The sequence below is a fragment of the Columba livia genome, chromosome 1, assembly GCF_036013475.1.
Source record: "Columba livia isolate bColLiv1 breed racing homer chromosome 1, bColLiv1.pat.W.v2, whole genome shotgun sequence".
NCBI lineage: Eukaryota > Metazoa > Chordata > Aves > Columbiformes > Columbidae > Columba > Columba livia.
In genome coordinates, this window is record NC_088602.1 from 13,056,753 (window position 1) to 13,072,277 (window position 15,525).

Below are 15,525 nucleotides of genomic sequence, written 5' to 3' on the forward strand. Positions count from 1 at the left end.
ATTCTCTCTAGATAATTTTTTTTTTTTTTGGTCAATTCTATAGGTTTGGTTAAGATATTCAGTGGTGGGCGTTGATTAGGGGTATGTGATCCAAGGGTCTTCATCTTTCTGCCTCTATTTAATCTCTTCTGAGGGAGGGTCTGCCAAGGTGAGGTGATACTGAAGGGTTTTGGATGCCACATACAGCTCCGGAAGAGACAGGAGGAGGAGAATGCCTTTCCCAGGTACCTTAGCAGCACGTGGTTGGCAGCAATAGTGATGACAGACACCCCAAAAAGGGGCAAAGTGCATTCCCAGCAGTTCCAATACCCTGCCACCTCTTTTCCTCTCTCTCTCTCTCCTTTATCTCCCTCTTCTTTGGCCAGGCTTGCAGCCAGACAGGGCACCTAACACCTTCTTTGGGGCGATGAATCTGACTTTGCAGCATCCATCCTGGCAGCCCCGTGAAGATTTCTGGCTGCGTCAGCCAAAATTCCTGCCGGGGACTGTGCTGCAATGCAGCACTCCACACCCCCGCCGGTGCTGAGCCCCAGCCTGGGCAGCCGGTGCTGCTCAGCTCCTGCCATGGGCTTCCCTCTTCCTCCTCCTCCTCCTCCTCCCGGCCAGCCCTGATGATTCCAGGCTGCTCGGCGTTATCTCCCGCGGGCACTTGGCATCCGCAGCGTGTGTCAGCGCAGCCGGGCACACGTTCAGTTTCACAACGCGCTGCAGGCAGAAAGCGCTGGCTCCCCGAAGGGATCGGCTGTGGTTTCGTGTTTCATTTCCCTCGCACGCTACACCCGAATTCCAGACGCTTTCTGGCTCGGCTGCAGGGCGGACTCGGAGCACAGGTCCTTTGCCGTACCCAGCGGAGGCAGACGGGGCTTCCCTCAGCTCCGGGGAGTGGACCATGAAGACGTCAATTGTATTTTTGCTTTGCATCTCAGTTTTCCCAGGCTTTTCCCAGGGCAGAGTTGTTGGAGAGGATGAAATTGGTTTTGCTGAGTGTAACGTGTTTTTCCCGGGACAAGTCCCACCTGAAGGATTTACAGAGCCGTTCCATGTGAAAATCTGTCAGCAGTACAACAAAGAGCCACGCTTTGCAACCCTCTACAGCACTAAGGACAAAATCCCTCTTTATTCAGCTTTTAAGTATACAAAGCCAGCCCAAAACGAGGAGGAGAACTGGCTGGTCGAACCGCAGGTAAGTCAGCTTTTCCTTCCCTGTAAAGCAAATGTTCCTGGAGAACATTTCCCCTGGGGTGAAGCTGGTGATAGGATTTTGCAAAGGAGGCAGGAGCTCTGCTTGTTGAACTTCTTCTGATATTAATTTAAAGCGAGCAGAATTTATTTTTGTGCTTGGAACTGAGCAAACAAATAGTTCCTTGTCCCATGGGGCATTTAAGGAAAGCTGGGAAGGGAAAGTAATTTTTTACACCAGCTGACGGGTCTGTGCCGCCGAGTCCGCTCCCACAGGAAGGGAGCAGCGCTGGTGGGCAGCAGGGTCAAACATCGCAGTGTCAAGTTTAAGTTTGTTCTGTTGCAGTCGTGATTGCAGTGTTGATAAGAGCCCTTTAGCTTCACTGCACAGGGATAAAACATCCATTTGCGGTTCACCAAGTTGATGCTGCAGCTTTTTGTTGTGTTGCAGATGCCAATAGGGAAATGAGTTGTTGTGTCCAGAAGCCTGCAGGCTTCAGTTGTCTTAAAAGTGTGCAGGATAAAATTAATTTCTCCAGCACCTCAGTGGTCTTTGTCTCCCCCGACACCTGGCATGTTTAAACAAGTCCGTAAGGTTGTTAAATTTAAAGAAAATCCTTAAAAAATGGAAATTGCTGGTGCCCTAGGAGAACATGTACGCATGACCTCTTTTTTTGGCTGTGTTTCTGGTTTTTCAGCAGTGATCATGGGGAATTTTGTAGCAAACATCAAGCTACCCCCACCTATTGAGCTCAGGACAGGTTGGCAGTGTGCAAGGGTGCTTCGTCAGGGCAGAACAGCTGCAGCGTCAGAACAGCCTGTTGGGAGCGGGGCCCTAGGGTGCTGGACATTGCCAGAATCAGAGCTCACCCCTGTCCCAGCGGAATGGCTGCTGAGCTTATTGTCCTCATGGGGGGTGATGAGATACTGAGGCCACGAGGTCACAGGCAGTGAAGACAGGAGATCCTGCATCCCTGTCTTCACCCTGGACTGTCTCTCTGCTCTCTTGGCTGGGTTTGGAGTTGCAGGAGGTCCCAAGGGCCTTTTGATCTGCTCTCCTTCCACTTCCTGTGAGTGGCTGTGAGAGGTGTCTGCTTGCCCTTTCGAAACAGAGGGATGCTTTTTGCAAACTCTCCCATTGTGGAGTTGAGGAAGGGTGATGAATTTTTAAAGCACAAATAGGACCAAGACAAGTGAGATTCTTTGGTCAGTGCCACAGAGGCAGCCAGGCAAAGTGGCAAAGATAAGATCCCATTTGCCTTGGCCACTGACACCATCATCTCCAGCCCACATATCTCCTCCTGTTCCTCATGGTCTGACTCTCCAGACCTGCCCAGGCTGTCTTGAAAACTGTTCCTGCTGTGGAGCAGTGGGCATCGCTCCAGCTGGCTTTCCTGCCCTCTCTGCTCCATCCCTTTTCACCCCTCATTTTGTCATACAGAATCACAGAACCACAGAATGGTTGTGGTTGCAAGGGATCTCTGGAGATCATCCAGTCCAACCCACTTGCTAAAGCAGGTTCACCAGAGCAGATCACACAGGAATGTGTCCAGGCGGGTTCTGAGTGTCTCCAGAGAAGGAGACTCCACAGCCTAGCTGGGCAGCCTGTTCCAGTGCTAATCATCCCTGCCAGCACTCCAGAGCCTCAGACCTTGTGTCTCCTGCCACCAAAACTTACTGCAGCCCTAGAGGTAATTGGCCAGGTGCTACCTTTAGTTGCTCCGGCTTCTTCAGAGCATCCCCATGGGTTACTGTGGGTCCGTTCTTAGTTTACACTAATGGGTCCCCTTCATCCATTGCTGAAATGCAGGTGTCTGGGAGGTGGGAGGAAGCAGCTCTGTGGTTCACTGGAGGAATGTCAGTCTGAGACAGAAAACTACTAGCAAAAAGAAAAAAAGAACAGAAGAATCTGTAAGGGGAAGAAATCAGGACTATGAAAAGTTCCTGTGACTCAAGAAATAAGCACATACACCCCTCTCAGGTACTGCCTGGGAGGTGAAAGTGGGGAAGAGACTTCATACCCATTGTGTGTGTTCCTTTCAAGGCTAGGGCAGTTGGTTAGGAAGGTCAGATGGCTGCTGAGGGGAACCCTTAGCCACACCTGCTCTGCAGCATAGCCCCATGAGGTTATATTGCCTGTTTTCCGGGTAATTTCCTCGCCGAGACAGGGACAGCTGGGTATGAGCTGGCTCAGCTGCACAGTGGCGTGTGCTTATGCCTATGTGCATGCACGTGTTGATGCAGAAGCACTGCAAGCAGAAAGAATTTGCTGTAAAAACACACTCGGCACCCTGGTGAGGGCCTCGGGGCTGTCACATGCTTTTCTGTGTGTGTGTAATGATGTAAGTGGTGAGGGTATGGTCTCACTCCCTGCATGCCTACCTCCTCAGGAATGCCTGCCCAAGAAACAAATGCCAAATGTAGCACAGAGGCAGTAATTGGGTGAGAAGTGTGAGGAACGTCAGTGCCACCGCCGCCCAATTGACAGCTGGAAACAGCAAATTAATTCAGCAATTAGTGAAAAATTAGAGAGCAGGAAGGGTAGGCTGATGAGCAGGGTACCGATGGGACTCCCCCAGGCTCAGGTCTGAAAACCTGCTCTGCCACAGATTTCCTATGGATTGAGAGCAAGTCACTTAGGTGGCTTTTACCTTGTCTTGTTTCAGTTGTCTGAAAACCTATGGTTTTGACTCTTTCCGTGGCTTAGAGAGAGACGGAAAACTCTGGAATTGCTTTTTCTGTCCTAACACATGAGGGGCTGGATGAATCACTGTGTGTTTTCCTTTGGTTGATGACTCCCACCAGCCAGATGACCAAGGTGGGCTTTGCATCACCCAGCTATAGTGTTGTCACCTCTGAGCTACTCTTGTCACCTCTCTTGGTAAACAATCAGGAGAAACAGGTACATCTAGAGCCTCTCGTGTGAACATCCTACAACAGAAACCTTGGCGTAAGGTGCACTGTGCCTCCTCCCTGAGAAATGAGTCCCACGCTAAGGCTGGATGAAATATTTCCACTGCGATCAAAGGTGTGAGCCCATGTGAGGCAGTAGTGAGGGGAGTGGGATGCTGAAGTTCGGCTGGGATCCCAAGTACTGGGGTGGGAAGGTGGGAGGTAACAGTGTCCTAACCGGATGGAAGCTGCTTGCCCCTCTTGCTTGAAACACATCAATATTGTTAGGTGCTCACATCCATACAGGTGTTCAGATGCACAATTTATTTTTAAACCCCCATCCTATGAATGAGGTGTTTACCTGCCTGCTTGGATCTTGCCCGTGGCTGTTCCAGATTATTTGGACTGGTGGCTTCATGGCTGACTCCATGAACGCAGATTTGCTTTGATGGTGACACAGACCAAAAGCTTTCTGAAGCAGTGAGGAAGGGTACCTTGCAATGCAGATTAGATGCAGTGCTGGAGCCAGCTTGCCTTTGGGGCTGAGCTGGAGGAGGCATGAAAACCTCAGTTACACGAGTTATTACAAACCATAATATGAGTTATTATAAGCATAACTCCGTGATGTCAGAGCCTTACGCATGAACAGCACACAGACGCGTTTTTGTCATGTTCTGTTTTAATTGCACCTAAACAATCATAATGGTATGTGCAAAAGCCTGCCGCTGAACAGGTAACCCGAGATGTATTTTCTTGATAGGCACCTCCAGGTTTGCATGCATCAGCTCATAAGCAGAGAAAATTAAATTTATACCATCTGCTTCAGGCAGGCTGGGAATCTCTAATCGGAGGAAGAGCTGACCCATCTTGGGTCTACATGTCATCGTGGTACCACACCTCAGTCCCCCTCCACTGTCTCCTTTTGTCCAGAAGGCAGCAGGGTCCTGAGACAGAAAGGGGCTGCAGCAGCACCATGGGGGCAAGAAGGGATGAGCATCCCTGCAAGGGTGTCAGGCTCCAAGGGGCCAGAGCACGGGGGGCAGTTCCCAGACACAGCCTTGCACCCGTGCCCGCTCCCCTCTCGATGCACTGTGGGATTAAACACACCAGGTGCATCCTGTGTCCCAGCACCCTGGTCTCATCAGGACAGGGAGAATGGGTTGGGGAGGCAGGAAGGGACAGTGGTTTTGTGGAATATAGGATGTTCGGCCTCATCAGCCAGCTGCAGCCCATGAGCTCGGGGTGACTGAGCAAGAGGAGCAGAATTAGTGCAGGATAAGCCTTTTTTAACTGGTGCATTTAGAAAAAGCTATGAGTTGTGCATCAGCACTGTGACCCTTCCAGTCCTGAAGTAATAAGCATCAGATGCTTCCAAACGAAGTGCAAGAAACCTCCTAGCAGGAGATGGAGGTAGTGCAGCCCTCTGCAGCGGCCAGCGCTGGCACTGTGACCAGCCCTGGTGCAGATGGACCTTGAGCCTGGACCGCAGGGGCTGGGGGGCTGCAGGAGGCCAGCCAGAGCTCAGTCCTGTTCCAGGGAGAGCTGCTGACAGGGGCTGGCGCTGGCCCTTCCACCCTGGCTCTTGGCAAAAGCTGCTGCAGAGCTGCAAGGAGGTGATGCAGCACTAAGAGGATGAAAACTCTGGGTGAGGTTGCAAGGACGTACATGGCCATCTGTCTGTCAAGTGCACTGCAGGATGGCCGAGAGATGGGGAAGGGTGACTGGGGAGTGATTCAAGGTAGAAGATGAATTGTCTGCCCATAAGCGTCTCCAGAGTGCATATTATATGGTGCAGTAAACAGCCTACAGGCCAGGAGCAAAGGCAGCAGGTTTAACTGGGCCACCACAGTGCTGGGAGCTGAGGCCACAGCCCCTGAAACAAAGACTACAAGAGGCAGCGACTGCCAGACACCGTCTGCCACCCCCAAGCTTCTACCAACATGCTCACCCTCTAATTTAGGGAAGAAAATGACAACCTGGCGCACCCCCGGGAGTGGCTGCGGGCAGTGTCAACAGGAGAGATTAAGAAGCAGACAGAGCTGTGGCCACCAGTGAAAGACCTGAGCACGCCCTGTCATTTGGTGCTCCTGCTGCCACTGCTGGTTACCTCCCATGCACGGCTCTGTGCAGGACTCCAGAACAAATGACTGCTGCAGCAATTGCTGCCTCTGGCTCTGCAGCACAGCAATGGCAGACACAGCAGGTAGCACAGATTCCATCAAGGACCTGCGGTGACTGTGTCCTTACCCGTGTTACGCCGGGAGGTGTGCAGTCACGAAGAATGAGATTTAGACTTAATGATGTGATGTTCCAAGTATTAATGACAAGTCCTGGGATCTCACTGCCATGTCTGTGTTCAAGGCAGGCAAGTTCAGCTTACCTGATGTGGTGCCCGGCTTCATTCTGGGTTCTTACACTATTAGTGGTAGGAAGTAAATGCCTTCTCTAGGCATCTTATATACTGTGCTTTGTTTTGTTCTTTTTCTTCATGGCTTGAATTTGATAGTTCAGAGGGACAGACTTAAGGTGCTACAGTAGGTCCTTAAATGAACCGGAAGTACCATCACCGTAGGAGGTGAGAACATGGGCCTAAATCAACCCATCTATTGGTCTTCAATATCTCTTCTAGAAAGAAAACCACACATTAGCAGCTTGGTGCAGGATGGCTGGTGGGCTTCTGGAGGCTGTGTTGTGTTGTGAACCAGACTGGAGAGATGCAAGCATCCCTTGCAGCCTAAACCTATGTGTTTGGCAAGGTGGCTAAGCAGAGTTTAAGCTCCTCTGAAGCACTGCAAGGAAAATAAGGAGGGAGCACAGGATGTGGTCTGAGCCACAGCATGTAGTAGTGGTCATAATGGAAAACATACTTCAAGGCCCATTTTACATATTGCTCTAGGAAGTCAAATTGCATCCAGTAACTTTGCTCTCTACTCTTTCAGATAGATGATCCAGAAAATGACCTGCATGAGATGGTGCATGAAGCTGATGTCGCTGGCACTGTGGCCAACCTTGGTGCAAATCAAGCTCTGACCTCAGATTACGTGGGCTCCGGTTATGAGCGAGGGCTGCTCAATCCCAGCTCACTCAATGAGGAGGATTTCCAGATGGCCACTTACACACTCACGAACGCCGTGCCTCTGAGCCCATCTCTGAGCAAGAGCTGGCACAGAGACATTGGGAGGGTAGTGGAGCAAGCGCTGGTCCCTCACTGCTCCAAGAAGGATCATCTGTATCTCCTTGCAGGCGCGATTCCTTCCAGCACCCGAGTTAAAAGCAAGGTGTCCGTGCCAGAGACCCTCTGGCTGGCAGCCTGCTGTGATGCTCCTCAGGGGTGGTCCCTGGGACTAGTGAAAAAAGTGAATGATGAAAACAGCTTGGTGGACCTCACAGTGGGAGAGCTGGAGAAGCAGCTTCTCACAGGAGTTCAGTTGTTCAAGGGAAGCTGTGGGGAAGACAACCAAAGCCAGGAGAAAACAGAAGCAATACTTCAAGCTGTCAGTCAGATCCGCTCTGGAGAGCAAGTAGGAACAAGTGATAACCAGGAGGCCAAAGACAGCGGCTTGGTGAGAAAAGTGGCTGGTATCATTGCTACCCCTTTCATCAAACTTCTGGAACTCCTCATCTATGTGTTCGTGGAGCTGGTGAAATTCGTGTTTTATTTTCTGTGGCTTGTTATCAAGTGGGCTGGTGCTACAGTCCTGGATGGGGTCTACAACCTGTGGAAAGGGGTGGTGTCCTACCTTAAAGCCATCAGCATGGTGCTCATCAGCATTCCCTATGACGTGGGGAGGGTCATCATCAACATCTTCCTGGGCTTCCTGCAAATTGTTCAAGATGTGGTGACCCTCACCTGCAAGATCCTGAGCATCCCTGTCGGGTTTGTCCTTCACCTTGCTGCTTTCCCTTACCAGTCGATCTGTGCCATTCCCTCCGTCCTCAAAGACATAGCCACCGGCATCGGGGGAACCTTCTCGCTGGTCATCGATGCCACAGCCGCCCTTCTGCATGGCTTTTATTACCTGGCTGGTCACATACTCAAACGATTTGTCCCTAAAATCTCCTCTGATGACTGACAGGGATGGATACCAAGGCTGCAAAGACACAGAGAGAAGGAAGAGCGGGACAATGCATTAAGATATGTGGCCAAATGCTGTTAATTTTGTTCTGGTATTTATTGTAGTGACATAATTAATAATGAACCAACTGGGGAGTAACAGAGAAGGCCGAGGTGATGTCGCTGGGGAATGCCACCATTGTAACTCAAGTTCGGTCTGTTGTAAAGTGTCTGGGTTTCATCGGTGCAGGCCACAAAGTTGCTATGATTTTCAGGTGTCAACATGCTTCCTCTGGGAGACACGTGCTAAATGTGCTACGAGGTTATTTCTTTCCAGCAAAGATAAAACTGAGACCTGCGCACTGGCAGAGAGCTCCATGGAAACCCATTGCTGCCAGGGAGGAGGTGGTGGCCAGGGCAGGATTTTAGTTACAGGGGGTTTCCTGGGACCTGGAGAAGGGGGAGGGAGGTGAAGGTGCAAGGATTTGGGGCTGGGAAATGGTGGGGAGTGAGGAAGGGTTTGGCCAAGGTCCTGCTGTTGGTTGCACTGCTCATTGCACCAGGGTCCCATGGTGGAGGGGATGCAAGCGGGTGTATCTCATAGTCGTCAGGCCTTTCCAGGCAGCAGAAATCATGTGGATCTTGCTGTGAGGAAAGACCCACTGCCTGTTCTTTGGCATGGTGGGAAAACATTTTCCCTTAGCCATACCAAGGTCACCTCTCCCCAGGCCTTCTCTGGTGACCACTAGAGGTCTAAGCCCTGAAGCTTCAAGATGTGGCATTCCCTGAAAGGTCCCAGCCCTGAAGCCCTTGTGCCTGCTCTGAAGCCCAGCAGCATCTGGTAGTCACACTTTTTGGCTCTGAATCAGCTGCCAGCCTGCCCTGCCTCCCTTGAGAGCTGACAGCTCCCCAGGCACGCAGCAGTATTTACATGCCTGAGGTCTCTGTGAGCTGATGCCCAGGTTGGGGATGGGTCATATCACAGCCATCCTTCTGAGGCTTGTTTTGAAAGCACACCTCTCTGGGGAAAAGTGATCCCCCTGGGTTTCCTGCAAATGCAGAGTGAAACAGCCCTGCTCTTCCCACTGGTCTAGGTCAGCGGCAGGTACATCCCTATAGAGAGGAGACATGGAAGAGGAGATGCACAGGGAGCACGGGGGATTTTTCTGCTTTCGTGCAGGGTGATTTGATGTTGTAGAATCACAGAATCATAGACTAGTTTGGGTTGGAAAGGACCTTTAAAGCTCATCTTGTCCAACCCCCTGCCATGAGCAGGGACATCTTCACCCAGATCAGGTTGCTCAGAGCCCCGTCCAGCCTGGCCTGGGATGTCTCCAGGGATGGGGCATCCACCACCTCCCTGGGAAACCTGGGCCAGGGTTTCACCTCCCTCATTCTAAAAAATTTCTTCCTCATGTCTTTCCTGAATCTCCCCTCTTTTAGTTTAAAACCATCACCCCTTGTCCTATCACAACAGGTCCTGCTAAAAAGTCTGTCCCCGTCTTTCTTATCGTCCCCTTTTAAGTACTGAAAGGCTGCAATAAGGTCTCCCTGGAGCCTTCTCTTCTCCAGGCTGAACAACCCCAGCTCTCTCAGCCTGTCCTCCCACCAGAGCTGTTCCAGCCTCTGATCATTCCTGTGGCTCCTCTGGCCCCTCTCCAACAGGTCCATGTCTTTCCTGCACTGAGGGCTCCAGAGCTGGACACAGGACTCCAGGTGGGGTCTCACCAGAGCGGAGCAGAGGGGCAGAATCACCTCCCTCCACCTGCTGGCCACTCTCCTTCTGATGCAGCCCAAGACACAATTGGCCTTCTGGGCTGCAAGTGCACATTGCCAGCTCATGTCTAATCTTTCATCCACCAGGACCCCTAAGTCCTTCTTGTCAGGGCTGCTCTCAATCCCTTCATCCCCCAGCCTGTATCGATACCGGGGTTGCCCTGGTCCCTACCCAGAGGTGGGGTGGAGTGGCAGAAGCCTGTCCTGGGTAGGGCAGGTGGGTCCCCTCAGTGCTGTGCTGGGGTGAAGCTGGCTAGAGGGATGCCAAGGGAGTCCTGCAATCGGCAGGAAAAAGGCAGAGGGAGTAGGGTACTCGTGGCAAATTACTTGCACTTGGAGGTCCCAGCAGCACTCATGGAAGAGACTTCTGCCACCCACAAGAAAGAAAAGAGGTCTGCATGGCTGTCACAGCTGCAAGAACCAGCACAGCCAAGGTCAACCCGAGCCCTAACAGCAAAGGCCTTTGCCAATTTTGGAAACCTGGAGAAAGGAAAAAGTGGTTGTGTTGCCTCTGTCTCCCATGGGGACTATAGACTGGTGGGAGGAGAGGCAGGAGGGGGATCTGGGTGCAGCCCTTGTTGTGTAAATACCCACCCGGTGAGCCCATGCACAAGCAGACACATGTATGTGAGAGGGGCACCCCACCCCTCTTCTGCACCACTTGTCCTCCTCGCTCACTGTCTTTCACCTCTTCTCACCCTAGTGTGACCCAGGTCCTGCCACATCAGGGGTGCTGGAGCTGGGACACGCACGGGGGCTTTGCAGGGAACAATCAAGGGTTTGCAGCTGGGCAAGGGGCACAGGGACACCTGCTGCTGCTGGCGGAGGGCAGGGGGGTGCTGCCCTTCCCCGAAGCCTGGCTCAGCAAGGGCGTTTGGATCGGGTTTGGATCTTTTGCTGCAGCAGCCTGCAGGAGGAGGGGCTCTGGGTCTCTGCATTGTTTGCCCTGGCTGGACCCCCTGTGGTGCTGACTCCCCCAAGCCACAACCACCACTGAGGGCCATGCTGGCTGCATCCAGCTTATGCTGGACTTCAGGGAGACTGATGGCAACACGGTAGCCCAGGGCTGTCTGGAACAGTGACCCAGACGTCAGGTAGAATGCAAATAGAAGTCAACTGTCTTACTCTATAGATAGTGGGCAGCCCAAGGCCCATTGAGCTCTCCTACACAGCAGCGTGCTGTACGCAGGGATCTCCCCCTGGGTAGGGACTCCTCTCAAGGTTTCTCCTAAAGGCTGAGATTCCTTGCTGCAACAGATCCTCAGTAAGTGACTCATGGCATGCTAAACTTTGGAATCTTAGCTAAGTAGTATAAAGGATTGATTGCGCATATATAATCCTTTACACATAAACTGTAGACCAATTCTGGGACTAGGATTGGATCCAGCCATGCCTAGGCTGCTCCCTGAGAAGGAGTTTAGAAAGCAAGGGTGTGTTTTCTGAACCTCATGACTCAACGGGAGTGTCTCCCTGACAGTTTTCTCTGACCCTGTCCTCTGTGCAGTAAATAATCGAATGTACCGTGCCATCAGATCTTGTTTAAACCACTGTTGTGTTAGTCTTTGAACTTCATTACCTCACTGTTTTATATCGACAAAGTTGATTATTGCTTCTCTCTTAGGAATGAAGTGCATCCCTCACTCCATCCATGGCACTCCCAGAGGCATTTGGGGGTCTTATGTGGATGGATCCTGCCTTTCACCCCCATTTCTGTCCCTTCAGCCCTGGGTTGTTTGTGGACCCCTGATCTCCCATAGCACCCCACAAGGAGTCCCAGGGGTGTGCAAGCCAGTGCTGCTGTCCCTGGGGGGGACCCGGTGGTGCTGTGCTGCTGGTGGCCAGTCCCAGGTTGAAGAAAACCCACTATTCAACACAGCAGCTTTGCTGCCTCATGCTGCTCATGGCAGGGCTGAGTTGAGGGCTGGATTTGGGGGGTTAAAGGAGATTTGACTGGTTCACGGCAGCAACAGAGGGTCGTTTCCTTAGCTCAGGGGCTGCATTCAGTGCAACCAGCTGTGCATGCGCATGCCAGGTGGCATCCTAATGGGCAACAATGCCAGTGGGGGTGAAGTGGGGAAGCGGTGGGCTGAGCAGAAACAGAGGACAACTCCTCGTCTCACTTTTGGTTGTCCATGGCTTGTTTGTGGAGAAAAAGAGGCCACCTGACAAGCAGTGCTGGCTTTGTTCAAAAAGAAACACAGCTCGTGCATGCCAGCTGGCTGAAGTCAGCAGTGTTTTACGAGTCCCTCCTTTCCCTTGGAGCTGTTGATATGGGGGTTTTCGTTGCAAGGGGCAATGTCCAGGTCGCTGCTCTCAGCAGCCAGACAGCAGCCCATGGATGCTCTCCAAACAAAACTTTGCATCTTTTCTTTCACAAACATGCCCTCCCTGCTGTGGAACCAGATGCAGAGCTGGTTTCCTGCTCCTTGGTGGGATCATGCACCTACTCTGGTGCTCCTCCTGGACTACGTGGCAGCTGTTGAGGCAGGAGAGCAGCCAGCTCATGTCCCAGGAGCTGCCAGGCCATGGTGACAGGGGCACCAGCCTGTTGGACCCAAGGTCCCCAGTAGCCTTGGAAAGCATGTGTGGTGGCAGCAGCTCTCCAGTGCAGCCTGGGCACTGGGGAGGGGGCAGCTGCACCCCACAGCTGCCTGTCCTGTGCCTTCTGCATGGCCTTATCTCATAGAATCATAGAATGTCCTCAGTTGGAGTGTACCCACAAGGATCATCGAGTCCAACTCCTGTCCCTGCACAGGACAACCCCACAGTTCACACCGTGTGTCTGAGGGTGTTGTCCAGTCTCTTCTTGAACACTGTCAGGCTTGGGGCTGTGACACCTCCCTGGGGAGCCTGTTCCAGTGTCCAGCACCCTCTGGGGGAAGAACCTTTTCCTCATGTCCAACTTAAACCTCCTCTGGCACATTTTCCTGCCATTCCCTCAGGTTCTGTCATTGCTCACTAAAGAGAAGAGCTCAGGGCCTGCCCCTCCTCCTCCCCTTGTGAGGAAGCTGTAGCTGCCATGAGGTCTCCCCTCAGTCTCCTCCAGGCTGAACAAACCAAGTGACTTTAGCTGGTCCTTATACAGCTTCCCCTCCAAACCCTTTACTAAACCCTCATAGCTGTCTACAACTACCTGAAAGGAGGTTGTAGCATGGAGGGTGTTGGTCACTTCTCCCAAGTGGCAAGTGAAAGGATGAGAGGAAATGGCCTCAAGTTGTGCCAGGTGAGGTTTAGATTTGATATTAGGAAAAAATTCTTCATGGAAAGGGTTGTCAGGCTGCCCAGGGAAGTGGTGGAGTCACCATCCCTGGAGATGTTTAAAGGACATGTAGATGAGGCTCTTAGGGATGTGGTTTAGTGCTAGAGTTAGGTCGTGATAGGACTTGACAATCTTAAGGGTCTCTTCCAACCAAAATGATTCTCTGATTCTAAGATTTTACACCCTATCTCTGGCCCGTCCTGGCTGTGTGTCGCTGCACAGCAGAGGTGATGCACCCAGCTTCTCCACACCTTAACCCAGCAGCCCCCGCATCCCAGCTCCCCCAGCATCTCCAGTGCATCCCCTCATTACAGTGGTTTGGAAGTTCATGTGCTGAGAGACAGCAAAGCTGAGACACCTTGGGAGGTCTGCATTGCCCCATCACCGTCACTGCCCAGCCCAGCCGGGGTCAGGCCAGCAGGTCTCCGTGCTGCAGCCGTGTCCTCTGACTGCAGGTGGGCAGTCCTGTAGATCTAAGGGGCTGCAGTGCTGCGGCATTTGGGCAGATGTGGAGCAGTATTGTTAAAATTGTCTTAACATGCTCAGATTTCAAACGCCAAGAACCGCAACTGGCACGGGGCACTTTTCTTCTCTGCTGCGTGTCTGAGCAGGCGGTGGGAAATCTGCCTGGAACGCTGAGCAATCATTACAGAACAAGCAACATCCTGCCACAGACTAACTATTGTTTGAGATTATTATCTGGGCATGATTTATGGCTTCTGAGCTTTACTCTATCCTTGGAAATGTAAGGCTTTAACAAAATAAAAGTTACTTTTCCAATGAGGGGCTGGTATCACGTTTCTGTCACAGTTGCAAACAAGATAATGCAGCCTGGGGCACCCTGACTAATCAAGAAAACACCAGCAGCACAGTTGTTCTTTGTTACAGCTTGACATCTGATATTAATGGCCCTTTGGTGCTTTTAAAAAACCTTCCCTCTCAAAGCACTTTAAAAGAGTCAATTCTTTAAGCTGAAGAATATGCAGGTAAAAGCGGAGGGGTTGCAGGCAGTGAAAATAGCTCTGCGTGTGCCAGGAGAGTGGGAGAGGGGATGGTTTGTTCTTCTGAGATGTGGTTACACCTGGGGTACGGCACAATCGCTGGTTTGGATACAGAAAAATCACATCATGGGAGGATGATTCTTCACAGGTGGCAGGGAGAAACTCCCTCTTGTGTGATGCTATTCCCTTGACTAATTTTATCACATGTTCTTTAGAAGGAAAACAAGCACTTGTTCTAAATGTGGCTCTTTTCCTCCGCTGGCAGTAGGGAGATCCTGGGATGAGTAAACCAGGTGTTGGCAGCTGTGTTTTGCAGGTACCTCTCTTTGGGCAGATGAACCCCTCCAGCGAAGCCTGTGTTCCTCTCACGCCTGCAGGAACTGGTGAGACACTGGCACTGGTTGCCCAGAGAAGTTGTGGATGCCCCAGCACTGGAAGTGGTTGAGGTCAGGCTGGATGCATGGCTTTGATCAACCTGATCTAGTGAAAGTTGTCCTTGCCTCATCAACACTTCCCAACGCTTCGACACAGGGCTCTCTGTGTACCTTGAGATGATCCTTGTCTCTGTTGTGTCCACCCTGGGGCTGGGCACCAGTGATGGCAGAGGGGGTCGGCAACCCCAGCAGCACGTCCCCTTGCTCACAGACCCTGGGGTCAGGTCCTCTGAGTCCCACCTCTGCTGCCATTGCATGTTTCGGAGCTGCTCACCTCTGTATGGAGCTCCATCACCACCTCAGTACCTCCCTCCAGCCAGGAGCTGCTCCACTCTGGCAGGAACCGAGCCCTTGCTCGTTCACAGGTTGTCTCTCCAGTGTAGTCAGTGCCAGAAAATGTGAAAGGTATTGGAAAATACACACCAGTGTAACTCATTTGGCCAGGAAGGTTTGCTGGGGAGTGAGGAGCGTGAGGTGTATCCAGGTGTGCGTGTTACGAGGTTGCCATCCCGCGGGCTCTGTATTGCACAGTCTCCCAGGCTGTTGGATTTACTTCGATGCAGGAATGGATCTCACACTGGGCAACATCTGCCATTGATTTCCACAGAACTGGTGTTTCCAGCCAAGCAGAAAGGCCCACAGACTTTCCAGCGGTGTTAGTGTTACAGCCGGTTGGACAATCTCCAAGGAAATATATCTTGTCAGAAGGGGGTGATTTATCCAAAAGGGTTTTTTTCTCTTTTTCATGGTGTTTTGCCATTTTTAGTGGAAAAGATTTTTTGGGTCCAGGTTAGAACAAGAACCAGAATCATCCCAGAGCAGCCCAGGGTGTGGATTAGAGGTTTGGACACAGACATTCAGCACCCGCTCCTGCCTAAAGCCAGGCCTGGCACGTGAACGTGGCTCTCTGTGTCTCAGAGGAGTGCTCTT

The 15,525-nt window shown here is 51.9% G+C and overlaps 1 protein-coding gene across 1 annotated transcript; it reads left to right on the forward strand.

The window, feature by feature from the left end:
• The first annotated feature begins 373 nt into the window (after positions 1 to 373).
• On the forward strand, positions 374 to 13,943 carry ENDOD1 (endonuclease domain containing 1). Its single transcript, XM_013367947.2, has 2 exons — positions 374 to 1,183; positions 7,011 to 13,943. Exons 1-2 carry the CDS (start codon positions 890 to 892, stop codon positions 8,142 to 8,144), a joined length of 1,428 nt encoding a protein of 475 aa, XP_013223401.2. The 5' UTR covers positions 374 to 889; the 3' UTR covers positions 8,145 to 13,943.
• The last annotated feature ends 1,582 nt before the right edge of the window (positions 13,944 to 15,525 follow it).

Coding starts and splice junctions, on each gene's coding strand:
- ENDOD1 (XM_013367947.2), top strand. CDS start 890: ATGAAGACGTCAATTGTATTTTTGCTTTGCATCTCAGTTTTCCCAGGC. Junction 1,184..7,010: donor ACTGGCTGGTCGAACCGCAG/GTAAGTCAGCTT, acceptor CTACTCTTTCAG/ATAGATGATCCAGAAAATGA.